Source organism: Hyperolius riggenbachi, chromosome 7, assembly GCF_040937935.1.
Source record: "Hyperolius riggenbachi isolate aHypRig1 chromosome 7, aHypRig1.pri, whole genome shotgun sequence".
Taxonomy (NCBI): Eukaryota; Metazoa; Chordata; class Amphibia; order Anura; family Hyperoliidae; genus Hyperolius; species Hyperolius riggenbachi.
Window position 1 is genome coordinate 294167639 of NC_090652.1, and position 20790 is coordinate 294188428.

The 20790-nt window shown below is 44.9% G+C and overlaps 1 protein-coding gene across 2 annotated transcripts in view; it reads right to left on the bottom strand.

Annotated features, from left to right (window-relative positions):
- LOC137525879 (sterol 26-hydroxylase, mitochondrial-like) overlaps positions 1-17308 on the bottom strand; it is a 48698-nt gene extending 31390 nt beyond the window's left edge. For both annotated transcript variants that reach the window (XM_068247096.1, XM_068247097.1), the window contains exons 1-3: positions 17011-17308; positions 6779-6969; positions 3162-3361 (exon numbers count right to left, since the gene is read on the bottom strand). In XM_068247096.1, coding sequence (XP_068103197.1) covers positions 3162-3361; positions 6779-6969; positions 17011-17250 — 631 coding nt within the window. In that variant the 5' untranslated portion in view covers positions 17251-17308. The remainder of the gene's footprint in view (positions 1-3161; positions 3362-6778; positions 6970-17010) is intronic.
- Between the last annotated feature and the right edge of the window lie 3482 nt (positions 17309-20790).

A 20790-nucleotide genomic window follows, 5' to 3' on the forward strand; every position in this document is an offset into this window, starting at 1 on the left:
GCAATGTTTTATTTAGTATTAAAGTGATCCAAAAAGCCAATACAGAACTTAAAAATCAATATAATTTTGTTACTATGTAGCCTTTTGCCCAAGCTAAGGACGCAAAGCCGCATATCAGATACTGATGAGCATGCAGAGCATGCCTATGTCTGCCCGACCCCCCTCTCCTCCCCAGGACCAGGGATCCTGGGGAAATACTGCCACTTCTGCTGCATTTTGGCATTTCCTTTATCAAGTGTCACTTACCGCTGGGTAAATTAGTACACATGGGAATGTCACTGATAGTGCACACATTACTCAGTGTTGCACAAGACTCGTGTATAAGTTGACCCCTATACATTTATTTAGTGAGTCAGGCTTACATTTCTAGACTTATACTCGAGTATATATGTTATTTCACATGAACAATCTATTAGTAAAAGCCTTACTATTTAGCTAAAACAATATTTTATTGATAATACTATGTGCAATGTTCTTTTTGTTGTTGTTGTAGTGTTACTCTTTTATTGTATGTTACATGTAAAGGACATTCTACTGGTACAATGTAACGCTTATGTCGTAATTGTCTAATAATTAGCACCAAATAAAAGTTGAATATGAAGAAAAAAAGTAAACAACAAAGCATGATATTACTAGTTTCAATTTCTTATCCTGCCCTGACATCTAGTGACCATTTAACATTACTGCACTCCTTCAGTCACATAAAATCATTTGTAATCTCATGGTGACATCTTGTGGATAAAAAGGAGAATACAAATCTAAGATAAGCCCACACAAGGTTGTGAGTTACTAATATGTATTGTACCACTATTAATGATCTGGTCTTTACAGTTTTTTTTTTATATTAGTGCCTTCTAATTGTAATTCTTGTGCATTGGTTCAGACACATTTTCAAAGTATTGATCTTATACCAATGAGTAATAAGAGATGTAATAAGCTAAGATGGAATTACTTCACATGAACAAAGCTATGAGTAAAAGTTTTACTATTTAGCTATAACAATGTTATATTGCTAATACTACGTGCAATGTTCTTCTTTGTTCTTTTTTATAGTCAATTTTTCAATGCACTATATACTCGCTATAAAGGAAACACTTTTTACGTGTTACTGGTTCAATGAGTACATTTTTACGCATTGAACCAGTAATGCGTAAAAATGTATATGTTAATGTTCCTGCACTAGCGGGAATGCGTAAAAATGTACGCAATGCATCCCACCGACCTCCGAGGTCGGCAAGCTGCCAGCGGGGGACTGGAGCAGCAGTGAGTGACTACGAGGGCACAAGATGGCTGCATGGGGCTGGTAGAAGCCCCAGGTAAGTGAAATTCATTTTTTTATTTTGCTTGGACCTTCCCTTTAAGTGTTCTCTGCTTCCGACATAGCCAGGGGCAAACCCAGGATTTTCAAGGGGGGATTCCTAAAAGGTCTCCCTCAGTGATGCACAATACAGTATAATAAGGTAGGGCATCATGCTGGGTACACACAATGCAATTTCCCATCCAACTGACAGGATCTGACAATTATTTCCCAAATGTCCGATCTGCTCCCGATCGACAACAGGATCGAGCAGTTTGGAAACAGATAATAATGAGGACAGCCGAAACATTGGTAAGGAAGTGTCCACTGGTCCCCAGACACTGCACCAGCCCTGGTCTGAGGGGGGATTCTGGGCAGCTGTAATTCCCCCCCCCCCCCCCCCCCCTGCGTATGCCTATGATAGCATTCCATTTTTAGGTTAAAATGTTATAATGAATGTTATTTATTAATTTAGGCATCAACAGTATGTCATTTGTTTTCCACTTTTTGCATAATAAAAAAACAAAAAGTATATGACACTCAAGTTGGCTTCAATTTATCCTTATCCTGCACTGACATCTAGTGACCATTTAAACATCATTGCACTCATTTAGCCAAATAAAATCCTATTCTCTTGGTGACATCTAGTGAATAAAAATACAAGCACAGAAATGCAAAAACTAAGCTAAAAAAAATCTTAATAAAAAGTTATAGTATAAAATAATGATATCTATAAATAATATTCATAGATAATACATTTAAATAACATATATTTTCTTTTTTGTTAAGCATTTTTAGCTTTGATTTTGCATTCCTGCACTTTTATTTTCATCCACCAGATGTCACCATTGGATTAAAAATGATTTTATATCACTATATGCATGCAATGATTTAACTGGTCACCAGATGTCAGTGCTGGATAAGAAACAGATGCTGTACTGAGTAATTTTTTTTTAAATTATTATTGATGTTAAATGGCGTTCATGGATTCAAAATCTTGTTTTTATAGATGGCACTAGAGGAATAGAAAAGGGTTGATGATGTAGTTGATAGAAATAAGGACCACTGTTTAGTATTTTAAAGACTATTCTATTTTTCCACTTGGGCTACAGGAGCCTGCTAGGCCTCTCTCCCACCTTTCAGGGTAGCACAGGAAGCATTGTAATGTTTGCATGTTCCATGTTCCGTAGGGTTTCCTCTTCCTCCCAGCAGTCGCACGCTCTACGCTGCCATCCTCTGGCTCCTGATGAATGTTATGTAATTAGGAGTCAGAGGATGGCTGCATATAGAGAGTGACTGCCGGAAGGAAGAGGAGACCCGTCACAGTGCGGACTAGGTTAATATTGCAGCGCTCCCTACGCTACGCTGCAAGGGGGAAGTGGGGTGGAATTACTGGCCACTGTAGGTGGTGGTGTTCATAATGACTGGCCCACTATGCGAGGGGTTGGAGAAAGTGCATGGGGATCCATGATTGCTTTACTTGGTGGCTGGATGGTGTAATGGTTAAGGGCTCTGCCTCTGACACAGGAGACCAGGGTTCAAATCTCGGCTCTGCCTAATCAGTAAGCCAGCACCTATTCAGTAGGAGACCTTTGGCAAGTCTCCTTAACACTGCTACTGCCTATAGAGCGCGTCCTAGTGGCTGCTGCTCTGGCGCTTTGAGTCCGCCAGGAGAAAAGCGCGATATAAATGTTATTTGTCTTGTCTTGTCTACTTGTGAGCCCAAGGGGCAGTTGTTATGCCTGTGGGTCAGCTGCCAGGTTTTGTGATGAAATGATGACTCACAGATTAAACTAAGGATCCCTCTCCTAGTACACAGGATACCAAACTATGGCAGATGCAGGACAAAGGATGTAAAGGTTACCTTCAAGAGCAAATCGGTAGAGTTCATTGGACAAATCACTGACTGTATCACCCGTTGGACTTTCTTTGCGCAAGTCTTCAATTTTGACCATGAAATCTGAAACAACTTCATTGATGCTCCCTGTGTAGCTCCTGGCATCAGCCGGTTTCAGCAGCCTCTGGTTGAGGATAGTCCGCAAGGAACGCCACCTCAAACCGACCCTACAAGGTGATAAGACAGCCTCAGGAATCTTTTAAGATATAGATTAGCGGAGAGTAATAGGACATTGGCACTGTAGCCGGGGGAGTAGACCGCTTTAGGATGTGTCTAAAAGCTGTGGATGGTGATGACCAGCGCGCTCTGATGTTCAGGATACAGTCTATGAGCACAAGTAATAGCGTGAGAGTATGGCAAGCTTATTTATTATGTAATCATCACAGTGCCTTATGGTAAATCCGGCCTTGCGCTATGCGCTCCTACAGAGGCTATGGCCAAAGGAAACTGAGGAGTAGCAAAGTTAAAAACGTGAAGGCGTACCCAAGGAGAGGGGAGCCTCTGGATCTTCCAGAGGCTTTCTACGTTGTCCACCAGGCCCCGATGCTCACCGGGACCCTCCTTAACATCCAGGCTGTGATCCTTTCTTCTGGCATGAGTGCGGCTGCACCTGCACAGTATCATATATGGCCCTGGCTTCCTGCACAGGCAAGGCCATACTCGTGGTATGGTGGCACTCGAGCCTGAAGAGGCACAGACCCGATGTGTGTTATGATCATGTCTGCAGCATGTACTGCTGGCTGCAGTTTTACTGAAGACAAGCAGTTTTTGATGTCATTACATGCATTTGCTTGCATAGTTTGGGTTGCACTCAAACTAGTTGCTGATTCCATCTGTAGTGGCTCTGCAGTTCTGGCCAGCTCAGGATTGAATGATTACCATTCACCTGTGTGGGAATCTGCATGTCTGCTCCCATTGGATGACCTCAGTATAAAGATCTGCTTCCTGCAGGGCTCCTTGGGCTATCATAGTTTCAGATCAGTCTGTTACTCTGTCTGGGCCCCCCTCGCTCCTAGATCTCGTGTGGACTGCACTGACTCCTGCAAAGGGGTCAGTGAGTCCTTCTAAGTCCTGTTCTGTTTATTCAGTATTTGTTACTTGCTAGTCTTGCATCATATATCGGTTCATCACCAATATATACACATACTAGCGTGTTTGTTATTTTCCTTGTATTTGTGTTACGTTAATACATCAGTGTCGCTGATATATACGTACACGAACTGTTTATATCCTGTGTTCAGTCAGTCAGCTTTCAGCACGTTTTGGTAGGTTGCGCGTATCGTGATCACCCGTGCTTAGCTAGTCAGTCCTGTTCCTGTTGCCTTGCGTGGATTGCGCTCGCTTCTGCGTAGAAGTAGCGAATCCTTCCTAGTCCTGCTCCAGTTCTTAGTTAGTCTTCCTTGCTTATGTCATATATCGGTTTATCGCCGATATATACATATGTCAGTTAGTCGTTGTAGTTCATTGATAGCTGTAATCGTAATACGCTAGGAAATCTTACCTATTGTATATTTGTATGTACTACGTCTGCCTTCTTTGACTCTATTTCACGACTATTCTGTCCTGTCCTTGTGAGGCACGCCACAGCTGCAATCTCATTGGCTGCCTCATTCCAGTCTGTCTTGTTATGGACGCTTGCTGTCACTTAAGCAGTGACTAGTTAAGCAAGCGTTCATTCTGTTACCTGTCCTGATCTTCTGAGGTCTGGTTTATGCTCTCAGCGCTACCTTGCACTGAGCCACTATAGTGGAAGGATTGTTTGTGGCTGTTCGGATCTACGCCTGCTCTGTGCGCCACATCTCCTGTTGGAGTCAGTCCTCTCCTCCACTAAACTGGGGATATCCTGGTTCCTTGTGCTAGCGTGTGTACCTCCTTCACGTCAGGATATACACCACATGCTGACTGTGGAGAATATACCACCAAGCGTAACATTGTGATTACCGACAAGCCTTTGTGGGTATTTTTCTGGGGGTCCACTCTCCGCAACAGGGGACTGGGAGACGGTGTGCAAAGCCTCTAAGGAATCCAGAGGCTTCTGTCTTCTTAGGTTCTTTTAGGACTTAGGCCTCAATTCACTAAGATCATGCTTAAAATAATAAGGCAAGAGAAAACTTACCACAGTGAGAGAGTTATCTTATCCCTTCATTCCTTAAGTTACCTCCTCTGTAGTTAAGTTACCTCCTCTGTAGTTATTTTCACCTGCAGTTAATTAAAGCGGAATATAACCCTGCATTTCAACTTTGCTCTAAAACATTATTTACAGCACATTCTATGCAAAAAGCATTTTTTTTTTTACTAGACCAGCATTGGAAGGGTTAAACACAGAGGTTTAAAGTTCCGTGGAGAGATATGCAGAAGTTCAGATTGTTACATTCTATTTAGTTAAATGTATCTATTGAGAAATGTTACACACTCTTTGGCTGTCCTCCAGCTCCTTCTCAGTCAGAGACAGCGAGTCACATTCAACACTTAGATACATTTATGTAAACAAAATGTATCTATGTCAGCTTTGGATGCGTCTGCAGAAATCTCCAGGAACTTTAAAGCCCTCTGTAACCCTTCCAATGCTGGTCTAGTAAAAAAAAAAAATGCTGGTTGCATATAATATACTGTAAATAATGTTTTAGAGCAAAGTTGAAATGCAGGGTTATATTCCGCTTTAACAGCCTGTCTTTAACTTTAGAATTTTGGAGTTATTTTAAGGATTGAAGAGTTAACTTTAGGTTTGCCTGAGGTAAAATGTTTCCTGAATACTACATGCCTCGTCACCATGGTGATCACTCTAGAAACATTATTAAAGACAGGAGATAAGCTTAGTGAATTGAGGCCTTTGTGACGCCTCGGGTACACTTTAAGGGCTCGTTTCCACTATCGCGAATCTGCATGCGTCCAACGCATGCAGATTCGCACATGTAATGCAAGTGGATGGGCCTGTTTCCACTGTAGCGTTGTTGAGGTGCGTTTTTTTCAGCGGTGAAAAAACGCACAAAAGAGCCAACGAATTCGCCTGCGAGTGGAATGCATGCGAATCGCCGCTAATGTATTTAATAGGAAATTCGCATGCGGCTATGGTATGCGAATTTTCATGCGAATTCGCATAGGTACCAATGTAATTCAAACAGGCAGTGACATGGTTAATTTCGCATATACCCTCACCTATGCGAATTCGCATGCGAATTCGCGGTAAAGAACGCGTAAAAATTCGCATCCGCATGCTAATTCATGGAATTTCAACAGCGGTGGAATCCAGGCGATTCTGCACCGCAATAGTGGAAACGAGCCCTAAAGGGAACTCTGTCGGCTATACCTCTCAGTTGAGACAGGAGTGACATCAAAGCTCTGCTGATACAAGTCATACTTTATTGGTGTGACATCACACATCTCCAGATAGAAGAGATATGTTATAGGGGTGACAGCACAGGTGCACTGTAAGATATTCTTTACATAGGCCATGTAACAAGTCTGTAGATATAAACTATAATTTATGGCAGTGACATCACAGTTCTGCAGATATACATTTTGTTTACAGGAGTGACATCAGCACGTGATCGCCGTACGCAGGCAAGGTGATTTGTGTAACTCACTCGCTGAAAGGTCCGCAGGCCACATTGCGCATTGCTCGATCCTCCCTCCATAGGTCATGTGGATTCCTCAGAGGATATCGGCCTTCCTGCCGCAATACCAATTCCAAAATCTCTGGATCAGCTATTTGCACCATTTTGTATCTAGCGATTGATGCTTTCCACCACGGGCCATAGCGCTTCTGGTAGAGTCGCTGCAAGAAAAAAAAATACATAAGAGCTAATAGCCAGAAGTTATAGACGAGGTGAGTATAGTGGGTGATTTGGGCATGGGTGTATATTGTTCTCATTACTCTGCTGGTACAATTCATGTGATAACCACGCAACAGGAGTGCAATGAAGGAGGATTGCGGACTGGACCGCACATGCTCAGTAGCCTGGGACTGGCGCTCAGCAGCAGAACACAGGGGACTCAGAGGACAGTGAGGAACCTGACAGAGGTCAGAAGGCTGCAACAAGCCTAACGTACTGTATATTCCTGCGTATAAGACTACTTTTTAACCCTTGAAAATCTTCTGAAAAGTTGGGGGTCGTCTTATACGCCGGGTGTCATTGATGCGGGGTGAAACGCCCTATCCTGTTACCGAATCTCAGATCTCCCTGCTGAGGGAGCGCAATCTATTCTTCCATACCGCTCTGATAAACAGGTAGACAAGGAGAGCTGACCAGTCTACTTAAAGAGAGTTGACCAATGCAACAAGTCAATTGACTATACACTGTTATATACTGGGTACCACATACAGTACAGCACCAGTATCTGTTCATACACAGCACCAGTACAGGATTTTTTAATATTTATTTTAATGTGGTGTGCGTTGGAAGAGGGGTAGTCTTATACGGCGAGTATATCCCAAACTATATTTTAACTGGAAAAGTTGGGAGGTCGTCTTGTACGCTGGAATATACGGTGAGTAAAAAAGTTTTCCCCAATTCTGGTGTGTTTTAAAGGAGTGCTGTAATACTGATGATGATGATGATGATTATGACGATACAGACAAAGAACTGTGCTGCATTTCATTAGACAACCAGGACTAACTGGTGGGCTACTGGAACAAACCAAACACGAACAAGAAAAGAAAACCTAGATTTGATGGAATGCTACAACAACAGTAAACCAACCTAATGAAAAACGATACATGAAAAATGAGTGAAGATCCTCTGATGGAAAGAAGACCTACATCTGCACTAACTGAAAAACAGGTCATCACCGCTTCAACGCTATGTTTAACACTGGAGAGAGACCAGTTACAACATACAGTCCAAGTGCAAGAAAATCCAGACAGGCCAGAAAGATTCACAGCCAACACCAGAAGCAGCTAATAGGAGATGTAAAATCATAACTAAGCTCACTACACTCAACCACCAAAACAGATTACAAAGAATCAGCAGAGAAGTACAACATACTGTATATGCTGTTATAATACTAGAAAAGCTTGGCTACATTATCAAGAAGAAGAGCAGTGTACAACCTCCTTGAAAGATGAGATTAGAGACCGAGATCAAGACAACAAAAAAGAAGTCAGCTAGCTGGTGAAACTACAGAAAGCTGTGGAAATCAAGAGGTTTCCTCTTACGCAGTCAGTGGGAGCGAACAGTATAATGTCCGCTCCGATGGTCCGGCTGTAGCCCAGGGCAGATGTGTTACTATATATGGGGGAATGCATCTGTCTGCCCTAAATTATTGCGGACTGCACAGAAGTGCGGCCCGCTTACCGCAACAGATCTCACAGAACCATTGCAGAGTGTAAATGGCTTCTATTTATAAAATCCATGGGTTGCGATCGCAGAGAACCGCAAACTTTTCCGGAAGTTCGATTCGCCCCTTTAGTACATCATTAGGGTCAACTTTGAACCTCTACATCACAGTCAGCAGGCACATTGTAGCCAATCAGGCTACACTCCCTCCTGGAGCCCCACACCCCCTTATAAAAGGCAAGCAGCGTCGGGCATTTCACTCACTCATGTGCCTGCAGTAATTAGAGAAGGGAGAGCTGCTGCAGAGAGAGATATAGGGAAAGCTTAGTTAGGCTCTTGTAGGCGTGTTAGCTTGCTCCTTGCTGATTCTTATTGCTAAAAAAGCACCCCTCAACAGCTCTTTTGAGAGCTAATCTTGTTCTTGTGATCTATTTTTTTTTTTTTTGTGTGTGTGGCCCACTCGCATTATATTCAGCCCTGTCAGTCAGTCGCAGCTGGCCTTTGACCCCTTGGTGGTAATTCCTACTGTGCCTCTGCCAGGCCCAGCACATTCAGTGACTACCTGTGTGTGTGACAGGCAGCTGCACATTTGTAATCCCAATCACTGCACCTGTTCACTGTTCAGTGCACCTACCTACCTACCTACGTGAGCGCACGCATTGTTAATACCACAAGTCTTTGCACCTGTTCGTGGTACCTGTGTGTGTGTGTGTGACAGCTGCACATTTGTGATACCAATCACTGCAGTGCATACCTGTAACCTTTTCAGTGCACCTACGTGACCACACGCAGTGTAATATACCACCAGTCACTGCACCTGTTCACAGTACCTGTGTGTGACAGCTGCACATTTGTAATACCAATCACTGCAGAGCATACCGGTAACCTGTTCAGTGCACCTCCGTGACCACACGCAGTGTAATATACCACCAGTCACAGCACCTGTTCACGGTACCTGTGTGTGACAGCTGCACATTTGTAATACCAATCCCTGCAAAACCTGTTCACTGCACCTGTGTGACCGCACGCTGTTTAGTATATCAGTCCTTGCATACCTGTTAACTGCACATGGATGACAGCTGCACTTTGTATTGTAATACCAGTCACTGCATACCTTTCACTGCACCTGTGTGACTGCACATTGTATTAGTCAAGTCAGTGTATACCTTTCACTTCATCCCCCCGATATGGACAAAACAACAGGCAGAGGCAGACCCAGAGGCAGGCCACCCGGCAGGTCTGTTCGAGGTCATGCTGACGTGATTTCGTGCGGCCCTAGACCAAAGTACAGTGCTCAGAAGAAGGCACGTCCCATCAACTTCCAAGATTGTCAGGAAGTGGTTGACTATTTAACACAGAACACCTCATCTTCCGCAGCCACCAGCGCTACTCCAAGTACCACATCCGCTACATTTGACACTTCGCTGGAGTTATTTGGTGGGGAAATCACTGATTCACAGCCATTGTTGTTACAACAAGATGAAGGTGCTAAGCAAGTTACACCACCTCATATCTCGGAGTTAGGCGATGTGAGGATATGGTGTGAGGATATGGATGATATATGTGGTGATGACGATATGTACAGTAATACGCAGGACATGGCGACTATTTATGATATTGTCATGATATTAGAGGTAACTGCCATCTTGTTTGTCTGCTATGTCTCACATGTGTATTCTGCTTTGAAGCGATTGTCATCTGGCTGTACTACATTTGTATCTAAAGCTGACTTCAGTGAATAGAGCTGGGGTGTTAGCTTCTAGCAAGGACATGGTTAATCAGACAATGGCAGAAGTGAAGGGTTTTGTTCCACCTTATCTGGAGTTGAAGCTTTGAAGTCATTGACAACTGAAACATTTACACTTCTGTTGATGAAGGCTGTTAAAGCATTGTGAAGAACTCTAGACTAGCCAGGAAGAGCCTCCTCACCAAACATTTGACATGCGTGTTAAACACTATTTCATTGTGAGGAAATTAAATTATTGGTGGAGGTGCAAACTATATCCTGTAAATTACATCTATTGGGAGATGGGAAATCTCTGCAATTAGGGACTGTCTACCCAGCCTCTAATTAGGAGATGGCTAATCAGGCCAATAGCAGCCGTATCCTTACCTTTGATCGGCTAGGAAATACTGTCAACAATGTGTTTGTCACCTGTAACTTGGACTAGGGAAGTCTTTTCATGTATGTGCTAAAATACACTTTTACCTGTGGAAATTAGAGATGGGGAGAGGAGAATTGTCTGGAAAGTTTAAAAAAATTAAAATTAGTTTCTCCCCTTCCAAAGGAAGTTGCAGCCTCCAGGCGTATATCCCAGTATAAAAAGCAGGGCCAGATACCTAAAAATTATCTTCCTCCGAGAGTAGCTCATCGCTAGAGATGATCCCGAGGAAATCGGTAAATCCGTGTCTCTCCACGGTTGGACATTTGTGATGGTAAAAGTTCACTTTACGTTTATTCCATCTTTATTTTTGGCAACTTGTCTTGTGTGTATTTTGTAACTTTTACTTTGTAACTTGTTTATTTTGTTTTTTGTAATCTTTTGTATATATCCTTTTCTGCATTGTTCCACTTTTTTTTCTGGAATATTAAATTGTTATTTAATAAGCTTGACTTCTGCTGTACTAAACTAACACTCATAGCCTAGAAGAGACTGAAGTGCAACTGTGTATAAGTCCATGCCTAAGTGTATGTTTGAGCAACCCTACCGTATAAGATTGTGATTGCATTGTGTGTGGGGCGTTGGCCTAAAGCGCGCAGCTGACCCAACGTACGAAAACGCCAGTGCGAGTAGATCGACAGCAGAGTGGCTAACAGTATCATTCTGGACGACTGTTAGTGGTCTTGCTTCACTACAGTGTAAGATTGCAATTGTGCGTGTGCGTGCGTGGCGTTCCCGTATTCGGCCTAAGCGCCAGGCTGACCTGAATACGAAAACACGGATTGCATGAGCACTCGACCGCAGAGTGAACGTTTCTAGCAACAGCTAGTGGTGGCAGTAAGGAGCGTTTGAGGGGTCCCAGCCTTGTCTGTAGCTTGAATAAGGCTGCTCCCCGCTTGATCTGGTCAAACCCGCAGTCGGGAACCGTATACGCAGGCGTGCCAGTTCCTGACAGGCGACACTATGGACGTAAGGTGTGAGGAGAAGGATGATGAAGTACCTGCTGTTGGTGCAGTTCTGGAGGTGTTTGATACAAGCAAAGCTGGGGAGGATGATTATGATGACTATGATGATACGGATGCCACGTGGGTTCCCAATAGAGGAGATAAACAGGGGGACAGTTCAGAGGGTGAGTCAGAGGAGTAGGAGGAGACGAGTTCCTGAAAGAAGCAGGGGGAGCTCGTCGGCAGAAACAGCTGGTGGCAGTGTCCGGCGTTGTGGACATTTGTGTGTATGCCAAAGATCAGAGCACTGCCATCTGTACTCTCTGCCACCAAAAATTGAGCCGTGGAAAGGCCAACACCCACGTAGGGACAACTGCCTTACTAAGGCACATGCAGAAAAGGCACAAACTGCAATAGGAAGACCACCTGAGCAAAAGCAGCACACAAAAGCAAAGCCACCCTCCTTCTCCTATTCCTCCTTCAAGTGCATCATCTTCAGCCGCTTTCTCCCTTGCACCTTCACAATCACAGCCAACCTCCTCCACTCCGCCTCTCACCCTGAGCGGCTCCTGCGCCTCTGCCCACAGCAGCAGCCAGGTGTCAGTGAGGGAAATCTTTGACCGGAAGAAGCCAATGTCTGCCAGTCACTCCCTTGTCCGGCGTCTGACAGCTGGCTTGGCGGAACTGTTATCCCTCCAGCTGTTACCATACCAGCTGGTGGACTCCGAAGCCTTCCAAAAATTTGTGGCCATTGGGACACCGCAGTGGGAGATTCCAGGCCGCAATTATTTCTCAAAAAAGGCGATACCCAAACTGTACCGTGAAGTAGAAAGGCAAGTGGTATCATCTCTGGCACACAGCATTAAGTCCAGGGTCCATCTGACCATGGATGCCTGGTCTGCCAAGCATGGTCAGGGCAGGTACATTACTTACACAGCCCATTGGGTCAACCTGGTGACTGATGGCAAGCAGGGAGTACGTGGCTGTGCAGCGAATCTAGTTGTGACACCTCCACGGCTTGCAGGAAGGCCTGCTGCCACCTCCTCTCCTCCTGCTACATCCTCTTCGCTGTCGTCGTCCTCCTCCTCCTTGGCTGAGTGGCAGTTCAACTCTACTGGTGCTGCGATCTCCTCTCCAGCTACACAGCCCCAGCTCCCCAGGGCCTATGCTGCATGCCAGGTACGACGGTGTCACGCCATCTTAGACATGTCTTGCCTCAAAGCGGAGAGTCACACTGGAGCAGCTCTCCTGGCTGCCCTTAACAAACAGGTGGATCAGTGGCTGACCCCGCACCAACTGGAGATCGGCAACGTGGTGTGTGACAACGGCAGCAATCTTATTTCGGCTTTGAATTTGGGAAAGTTGACACATGTACCCTGCATGGCACATGTGCTAAATCTCGTAATCCAGAAATTTGTGTGTAAGTACCCAGGCTTACAGGACGTCCTGAAGCAGGCCAGGAAGTTGTGTGGGCATTTCAGGTGGTCTTACACGGCCATGGCACGCTTGGCCGATATTCAGCGGAGAAACAACTTGCCGGTGAGGCACTTGATTTGCGATAGACCGACTCACTGGAATTCGACCCTCCTGATGTTCGACCGCCTGCTACAACAGGAGGAAGCCGTCACCCAGTATCTCTACAACTACAGTAGAAGGACATGCTCTGGGGAGAAGGGGATGTTCTGGCCGAAGAACTGGACACTCATCCGAAATGCCTGCAGGCTCATGCGGCCATTTGAGGAGGTGACAAACATGGTGCGTTGCAGTGAAGGCGCCATCAGCGACTTGATCCCGTATGTCTTCTTCCTGGAGCATGCTGTGCGTAGAGTGGTGGATCAAGCTGTGGATGAGCGTGAACAGGAACAGTTACAGGAGGAAGAGTTGTGGGATCAATTCTCATCAGAACCAGATGTTTCCTCAACACCTGTGGCAGCACAGAGGGGGGAGGAGGAAGAGTCGTGTGGGGAAGAGGAGTCAGATGAGGAAGGTGTTTTTTTTTTGGAGGAAGAGGAGGTGGAAGAACAACCCCAGCAAGCGTCGCAGGGGGCTTGTGCTGCTCAACTTTCCCATGGTATTGTTCGTGGCTGGGGGGAGGAGGAGAACTTACCTAACATCACTGAGGAAGAGCAAGAGGAGATGGATAGTACGTCTGCATCCAAATTTGTGCAGATGGCGTCTTTCATGCTGTCCAGCCTGTTGAGGGACCCCTGTATAAAAAAACCTCAAAGGGAATGAGCTGTACTGGGTGGCCATGCTACTAGACCCACGGTATAAATACAAAGTGGCGGAGATGTTTCCAAATCACCAGAAGGCAGAAAGAATGCAGCACTTGCAGAACAAGCTGGCAACTATGCTTTACAGTGCGTTTAAGGGTGATATCACAGCAACGGAATAAAGGTAATACTGCCAGTAATCCTTCTCCCATGTCCATGCAGGCAAGGACAGGACGCTCTAGCGATCTCATGGTGATGTCGGACATGCGGACATTCTTTAGACCAACGCCTCGCCTTAGTCCTTCCGGATCCACCCTCCACCAACGCCTCGACCGGCAGGTAGCCGACTATCTGGCCTTAAGTGTGGATGTAGACACTGTGAACAGCGATGAACACCTGGACTACTGGGTGCGCAGGCTTGACCTGTGGCCAGAGCTGTCACAATTTGCCATCCAACTTCTGTCTTGCCCTGCCTCAAGCTTCCTGTCAGAAAGGACCTTCAGCTCAGCTGGAGGCATTGTCACTGAGAAGAGACTTCGCCTAGATCACAAAAGTGTTCAGTACCTCACCTTTATCAAAATTAATGAGGCATGGATCCCGGAGGGCTACTGTCCGCCCGAAGACTAAGTCCGTCCCCACACACAGCATCTCTGCCTGCATGCTGTGTGATTGGCTGCCTGCCCCAGGACTAAGTTGGTCCCCACACAGCATCTCTGCCTGCAGGCTGCTTGACTGCCACCACCAACAGGGTCCACCAGGACTACAGGCGGATTCCGCTGCTATACTAATTTTTCTGGTGCGTGTACATGCCTGCCTAATTTTTCTGGCTGCATTGCAGCTGAAACAACAAAACAAAAGGCATGTACATGTGTCAGTCAATTCCCTTTCGTGATCGTTACCTTGCTGCGGTGAAAGGGCTTGCGTATCACAATGAAGTAATGACCGCCGGCTATATGAGTGTGTTGGGGGCACACCTGACCCAAGAAGATAGATAAAAAGGTTGTTGCTTCATTGTGGACAGACCAAATTCGATCAGCTGGACAGTCATTGTTGTTCTGTCATTGAGCTACCTCAGCCCGGCGACCATATGGGCTTGAAAACCGCTATTGCCTGCACTCTAGCCATGTTGCGCACCAGTCCAGCACGGCCGTCACTACGCAAACAGCTGTTTGCGGTGCGTTACACAGTGAGTTTGGTGTGTCAGTGTGAAGCAGTACACTAATTACACTACCTGATAGATGTATACACATGCAAGATGTTTTAAAGCAGTTTAGGCCTCCAATTTAGCATGCAATGTGATTTCTGCCCTTAAAACACTGCTTTGCGTCAAATCCGGATTTTTCCCGGGGACTTTTTGCCGTGTATCTCACTCCGCCATGGAAAAACTCAGGTTTTAGACCCCTTGAAACATATTTTCCATCACTTTTGTGGCCAGCATAAATGTTTGTAGTTTTCAAAGTTTGCCTCCCCATTGAAGTCTATTGCGGTTCAAGAAAGTTCGCGCAAACCGAACTTTTGCGGAAGTTCGCGTTCAAAGTTCGCGAACCGAAAATCGGAGGTTCGAGCCATCTCTACTTGCATGTAGAGTAAGGATTAAAGCATGCCAGCCAACTTGCCAAGTACGTCTGTAGGTAACTTTTTATCTATAACAGCACCATCATATGGTTGTTCATGCAATCATCTTCTCAGTCAATCATGGATCCGCAGTGCGATGCATACATTTTACTACATTTTTACAGAATGAAATCAGTGCACTGACAACAAATACCAGAATGAGAGGATAATGCGATTTTGACTGTGACATAAATGCTGGCACCAGATAGGCTGCTTTGCTGTATTTCTACAACTGCTGATTTCCTAGGATTTTCACATACAACAGTCCCTAGAGTTTACACAAAATGGTATAAAAAACATAGTGTTGTTCAATGAATCTCAGTTTGTGACGAGACTCGCAGATGGTAGTCGTAATCTGCAGAATAAATAAATGGACTCAAGCTGCCGCCTGTCAGCAGGTGGTGTTTTGGGGTCTCTAAAAAAATACTTGTAGTGTGGATGTGCAACTAACGCAGAAATTACATGATACAACTAGAAATCCCTGCGCTCCCCTGCAAAACTTTGGATGCCCCCCTCAAAACAAAAATTAGAAAGGCAGGTAGCCTGGTATAGGTGCCCCCAGTATAGGTAGCCAGCAATAGGTGCCCCCAGTATAGGTAGCCAGCTATAGGTGCCCCCTGTATAGGTAGCCAGGTATAGGAAGCCTGGTATAGGTGCCCTAAGTATAGGTAGCCAGTTATCGGTGCCCCCAGTATAGGTAGCCTGGTATAGGTGCCTCCTGTATAGGTAGTCTGGTATAGGTGCCCTAAGTATAGGTAGCCAGCTATAGGTTCCCCCAATATAGGTAGCCTGGTATAGGTGCTTCCCAGTATAGGTTGTATGGTATAGGTGCCTCCTGTCTAGGCAGCCTAGTATCGGTGCCCCCAATATAGGTAGGCTTGTATTGGTGCTCCAGGATTATAGCGCAGGAAGGGGGAGCAGTGGGGACACACAGCTGTGAGGAGGGGGGGGGGGGTCCGGCTCCGCCTCCATCATCTCAGGCCCCCCTTCAGTGCTCCCCCCACCAGAAATGCACAGAGCTCCATCGCATGGAACCCAGAAGAGGTGAGTCCATGTTCCCTGTCCGGCCGCAGCTTTAACTTCTGGAGGGGGGGGGGGGGGAGTGCTAAAGCGGGGCCCCAGGTGAGGGAGGGGGGAGTCTGGCTCCCTTCACCACAGCTGTGTGTGCCCACTGCTCCCCTCTGCTGCCCCTAAAAACTCCACCACTTCGGTCGCAGCCATTGCAGGGGGGGGGGGGATTGTTATGCCCGTCTGGTGCTGGCTGCCTCCTCTTCCTGGCATGCTCAGTCTTGGAGCTGCGCCCGGCCTCACCGCCGCGAAGTGTCGAGAGGTGGATGTCCAGTCCCACTCAGCCAGTCCATCCAGCTCTCTATGATCCAGGAACTGTGAATGTTGCCTCTCAGCACACTGGTGCCTTTAGGCTTGTGCCTAATGTGCCTAGTACCGAATTCAGGCTCTTAGCTTATACTATATCTTTCCCAGAGATGTAAATAATACCTTTATGTAACCAGATGAGTGCACAGGTTGTGAAGAGGAGACACAGCTGCAGAAGTAAAGAGACAGAAGGATTTGGGTACATAAGTGACAGGGCAGGGAGCTCTGCTTACCTGTAGCTCATGCAGGTGCAGTGCATATCCTCTGATGAAGAACATGTAGAAGGTGGTGAACAGTGACGGTCCAGGCAAATCATCATATGTTTTTAACTTTTTCTCTCTTTCTGTTAATCCGGCTGTTGCAGTCCCTGTCACTACCCTGTGCTGCGACCCCCCAACGGCGCCCGCCTGCAGCAGAGGGACCCCCGGCCTGATGGAGGAGAGGAAACAGCGCTTCAGCAAGGGGGACACCATATCTGAGCACTGTGCTCTGCTGTGCACAAGGGAATGAGTGAACTCTCTGCTAGACAAACAGAAGTCACCTCTGCAGCAGCAGCAGCCAATGAGGAGCGAGTGTGTTTATACTGTCTAGCTGCAGCTCAGAGGTCAGTATTACAGAAATCTTTACAGTACTGACTTCAATGTAAACAACATGAAGACTGCAACTGCATGGGAAGACGACACACATAGTTATCATTACATTTCACAAATTCTTAAAGTGAGCCCGAGGCGAAAGTGATATAGAGGCTGCCATATTTATTTCTTTTTAAGCAATAAAACTTTCCTGGCAGCCCTGCTGATCTATTTGGCTGCAGTAGCTTCTGAATTACACCAGAATCAAGCATGCAGCTAATCTAGTCAGTTCTGACAAGAATGTCAGAAACACCGGATCTGCTGCATGCTTGTTCAGGGTCTATGGCTAAACGTATTAGAGGCTGCAGTTCAGCATGATAGCCAGGAAACTAGTATTGCTCAAAGGGGAACTTCAGCCTAAACAAACATACTGTCATTAAGTTACATTAGTTATGTTAATTAGAATAGATAGGTAATATAATCTCTTACCCACCCTGTTTTAAAAGAACAGGCAAATGTTTGTGATTCATGGGGGCTGCCATCTTTGTCATGGGGGCAGCCATCTTTTTGGTTGAAAGGAGGTGACAGGGAGCAGGAGACACAGTTCCAACTGTCCTGTGTCCTGATTACCCCTCCCAGCTGCACACGCTAGGCTTCAAATGTCAAATTCAAAATGTAAAAAATAAAATAAAAAATTGCACAAAAACAGCAGAAAGAGAACAACATCATCAGAAATCCCATCATGCTTTGCACAGCGTTAGGGGAAAAATGCCCAGGCAGTTTTTTTCTGTGCAGCTAAAAATGAGGCTTGTATAAGAGAAAAAAAGTTCTGATGCTGTGAAACAGTTAAAGAAACACCAGGCCTTTCCAGTGCTGCTGAGTCAATTTTTAGTCTGGAGGTTTACTTTAAAAGGAAATAAATATGGCAGCCTCCATATAATTCTTACCTCCGGTTACCTTTAAAGTGATCCTTAACTTGCCTGGCAGTCCTGCTGACCTCTTTGGCTGCAGTAGTGGCTGAATCAAACACCTGAAACAAGCTGCAGCTAATCCAGTCTGACTCTAGTCAGAGCACCTGATCTGCATGCTTGTTCAGGGGCTGTGGCTAAAAGTATTAGATACACAGGATAAGCAGGAGAGTCAGGCAACTGGTATTATTTTAAAAGTAAAAATCTGTATCTTTCTCAGTTTAGGTTCCCTTGAAGATGATAAACAAAGGGGGGGGGGGGGGGAGGTGTTACTGCAGTCATGTGACTTCTAACTTGTATTTAATTTTTTTCTGTATACTTCTACTGCAGTGGAGATTATAGTATTATTATTTAGTATTTATGTGGTGCTGAAATCATCCGCAGCGCTTTTACAGAGTACAGGGGGCTCAGTTCACTAAGGCCTCAATTCACTAAGGGCAGTTTGGTAAAATAATTTGGGTCTGTAAAATACTGCATTCGGTACTCTACACTTTTTTTTCCAAATTCACTAACATTTCCCGCATGCAGTGGAAGTTTAATAATATACAGAAAAAACATGCTTAAAGGGATACTGTAGTGGGGTCGGGGGAAAATGAGTTGAAGTTACCCAGGGCTTCTAATGGTCCCCCGCAGACATCCTGTGCCTGCGCAGCCACTCCCCAATGCTCCGGCCCCGCCTCCGGTTCACTTCTGGAATTTCAGACTTTAAAGAGGAACTCCAGTGAAAATAATGTAGTAAAAAAAGTGCTTCATTTTTTACCATAATTATGTATAAATGATTTAGTCAGTGTTTGCTCATTGTAAAATCTTTCCTCTCCCTGATTTGCATTCTGACATTTATTACATGGTGACATTTTTACTGTGAGCAGGTTATGTAGCTGCTGCTAGCTGTTTTGGCTGTTAGAGACAGCTGTAAGCAGCTATTCCCTGTCTGTGAACATTGTTACATTGTGGCAGTTTGCCCAGAGTACCGCGGTACTCAGATCTTCTTGTGGGAGGGGTTTCAGCACAAAATCAGTCACACAGCGCCCCCTGATGGCCTGTTTGTGAAAATCATTATATTTCTCATGTAAAAGGGGGTATCAGCTACTGATTGGGATAAAGTTCAATTCTAGGTTGGAGTTTCTCTTTAAAGTCTGAAAACCACTGCGCCTGCGTTACCGTGTCCTCTCTTCCCCTGATGTCACCAGGAGCGCACGGCGCAGACACATACCATACAGGCGCAATGGTTTTCAGACTTTAAAGTCTGAAATTCCAGAAGTAAACCAGAGGCGGGGCCGGAGCATTGGGGAGTGGCTGCGCAGGCACAGGATGTCTGTGGGGGACCATTAGAAGCCCCGGGTAACTTCAACTCATTTTCCCCTGACCCCCCTACAGTGTCCCTTTAATCACCTCACCCAAGTGGTCTTTACCGTAACGGCGCCAGAGCAATTTTTACTTGGCAGCGCTCCTCCCTTTTATTCGCCAATAACTTTATTACTACTTGTCTATTTCTTGTTTGTTTGTTTTTTCGCCACCAATTAGACTTTCTTTGGGTAGTACATTTTGCTAAAAATTATTTTATTCTACATGCATTTTTACGGTATTAATAAGAAAACATTTTCAGCCATTATACTTTTAAAATAAAACATACTACCATAATTAAAACCCACCTATTTTATTTGCACATCTGTCTTGGTTATTACGCCGTTTAAGTTATGACCTTATCACAATGTATGGCAACAATATTTTATTTGGAAATATAGGTGTAATTTTTCTGCTTTTTTTTTTTTTTTTTTTTTTTTTTTGTCCGTTCTATAATTACAAGCCCTTACAAAGTAAAATAACAGTAATATACCCTCATGACATACATACTATTTGTGTATTTTTCTAAACATTTTTTTTCTTTTTGGGGGGGAAGCTTTGGAAGTGGAAGGGATTAATTATATTAATCTTAATTATAAATGTATGGTGTGTGTGTGTGTGTGTAATTTTACTTTGTCACCACTAGATGGCTCTGCAAACACTATCCTGGTTTACCAGAACTGTTCATTTTTTTTTTACACATTGGTTCAACAGGAAGTGTTCATTTTTTTTTTTTTTTTTTTAGGATTGGGTGGTTCCTCCTATTGGCTGTCTCCTTTGCCTGTCCAGTGTACCAAATGACTGATTGTTAGTTACTGACAGCTCCAGGCTGGAGGTAAAGTACCAAACATCTCAAATGTTTTACCAAAGCTCTCATCTTTGTGAATTGACATTTATTAAGGTATTTACTGTGTAAGTCGGTAATTTATTTCATTAGTCTGCAATTTTACTTTTCCATGCAGCAATATGCCTTAGTGAATTAAAATGAAGAAGAGAAGAACCGAGAGCCCGATATGGTGTAGTATGTCAAGGTAATTGGATAATTAGAAAGAGTATGAATTGTATACTCACAAACCAGGGTTACCTCCAGGCAACCACTGTATAGGCAGGTGAGGAGATTAGCCTGTCC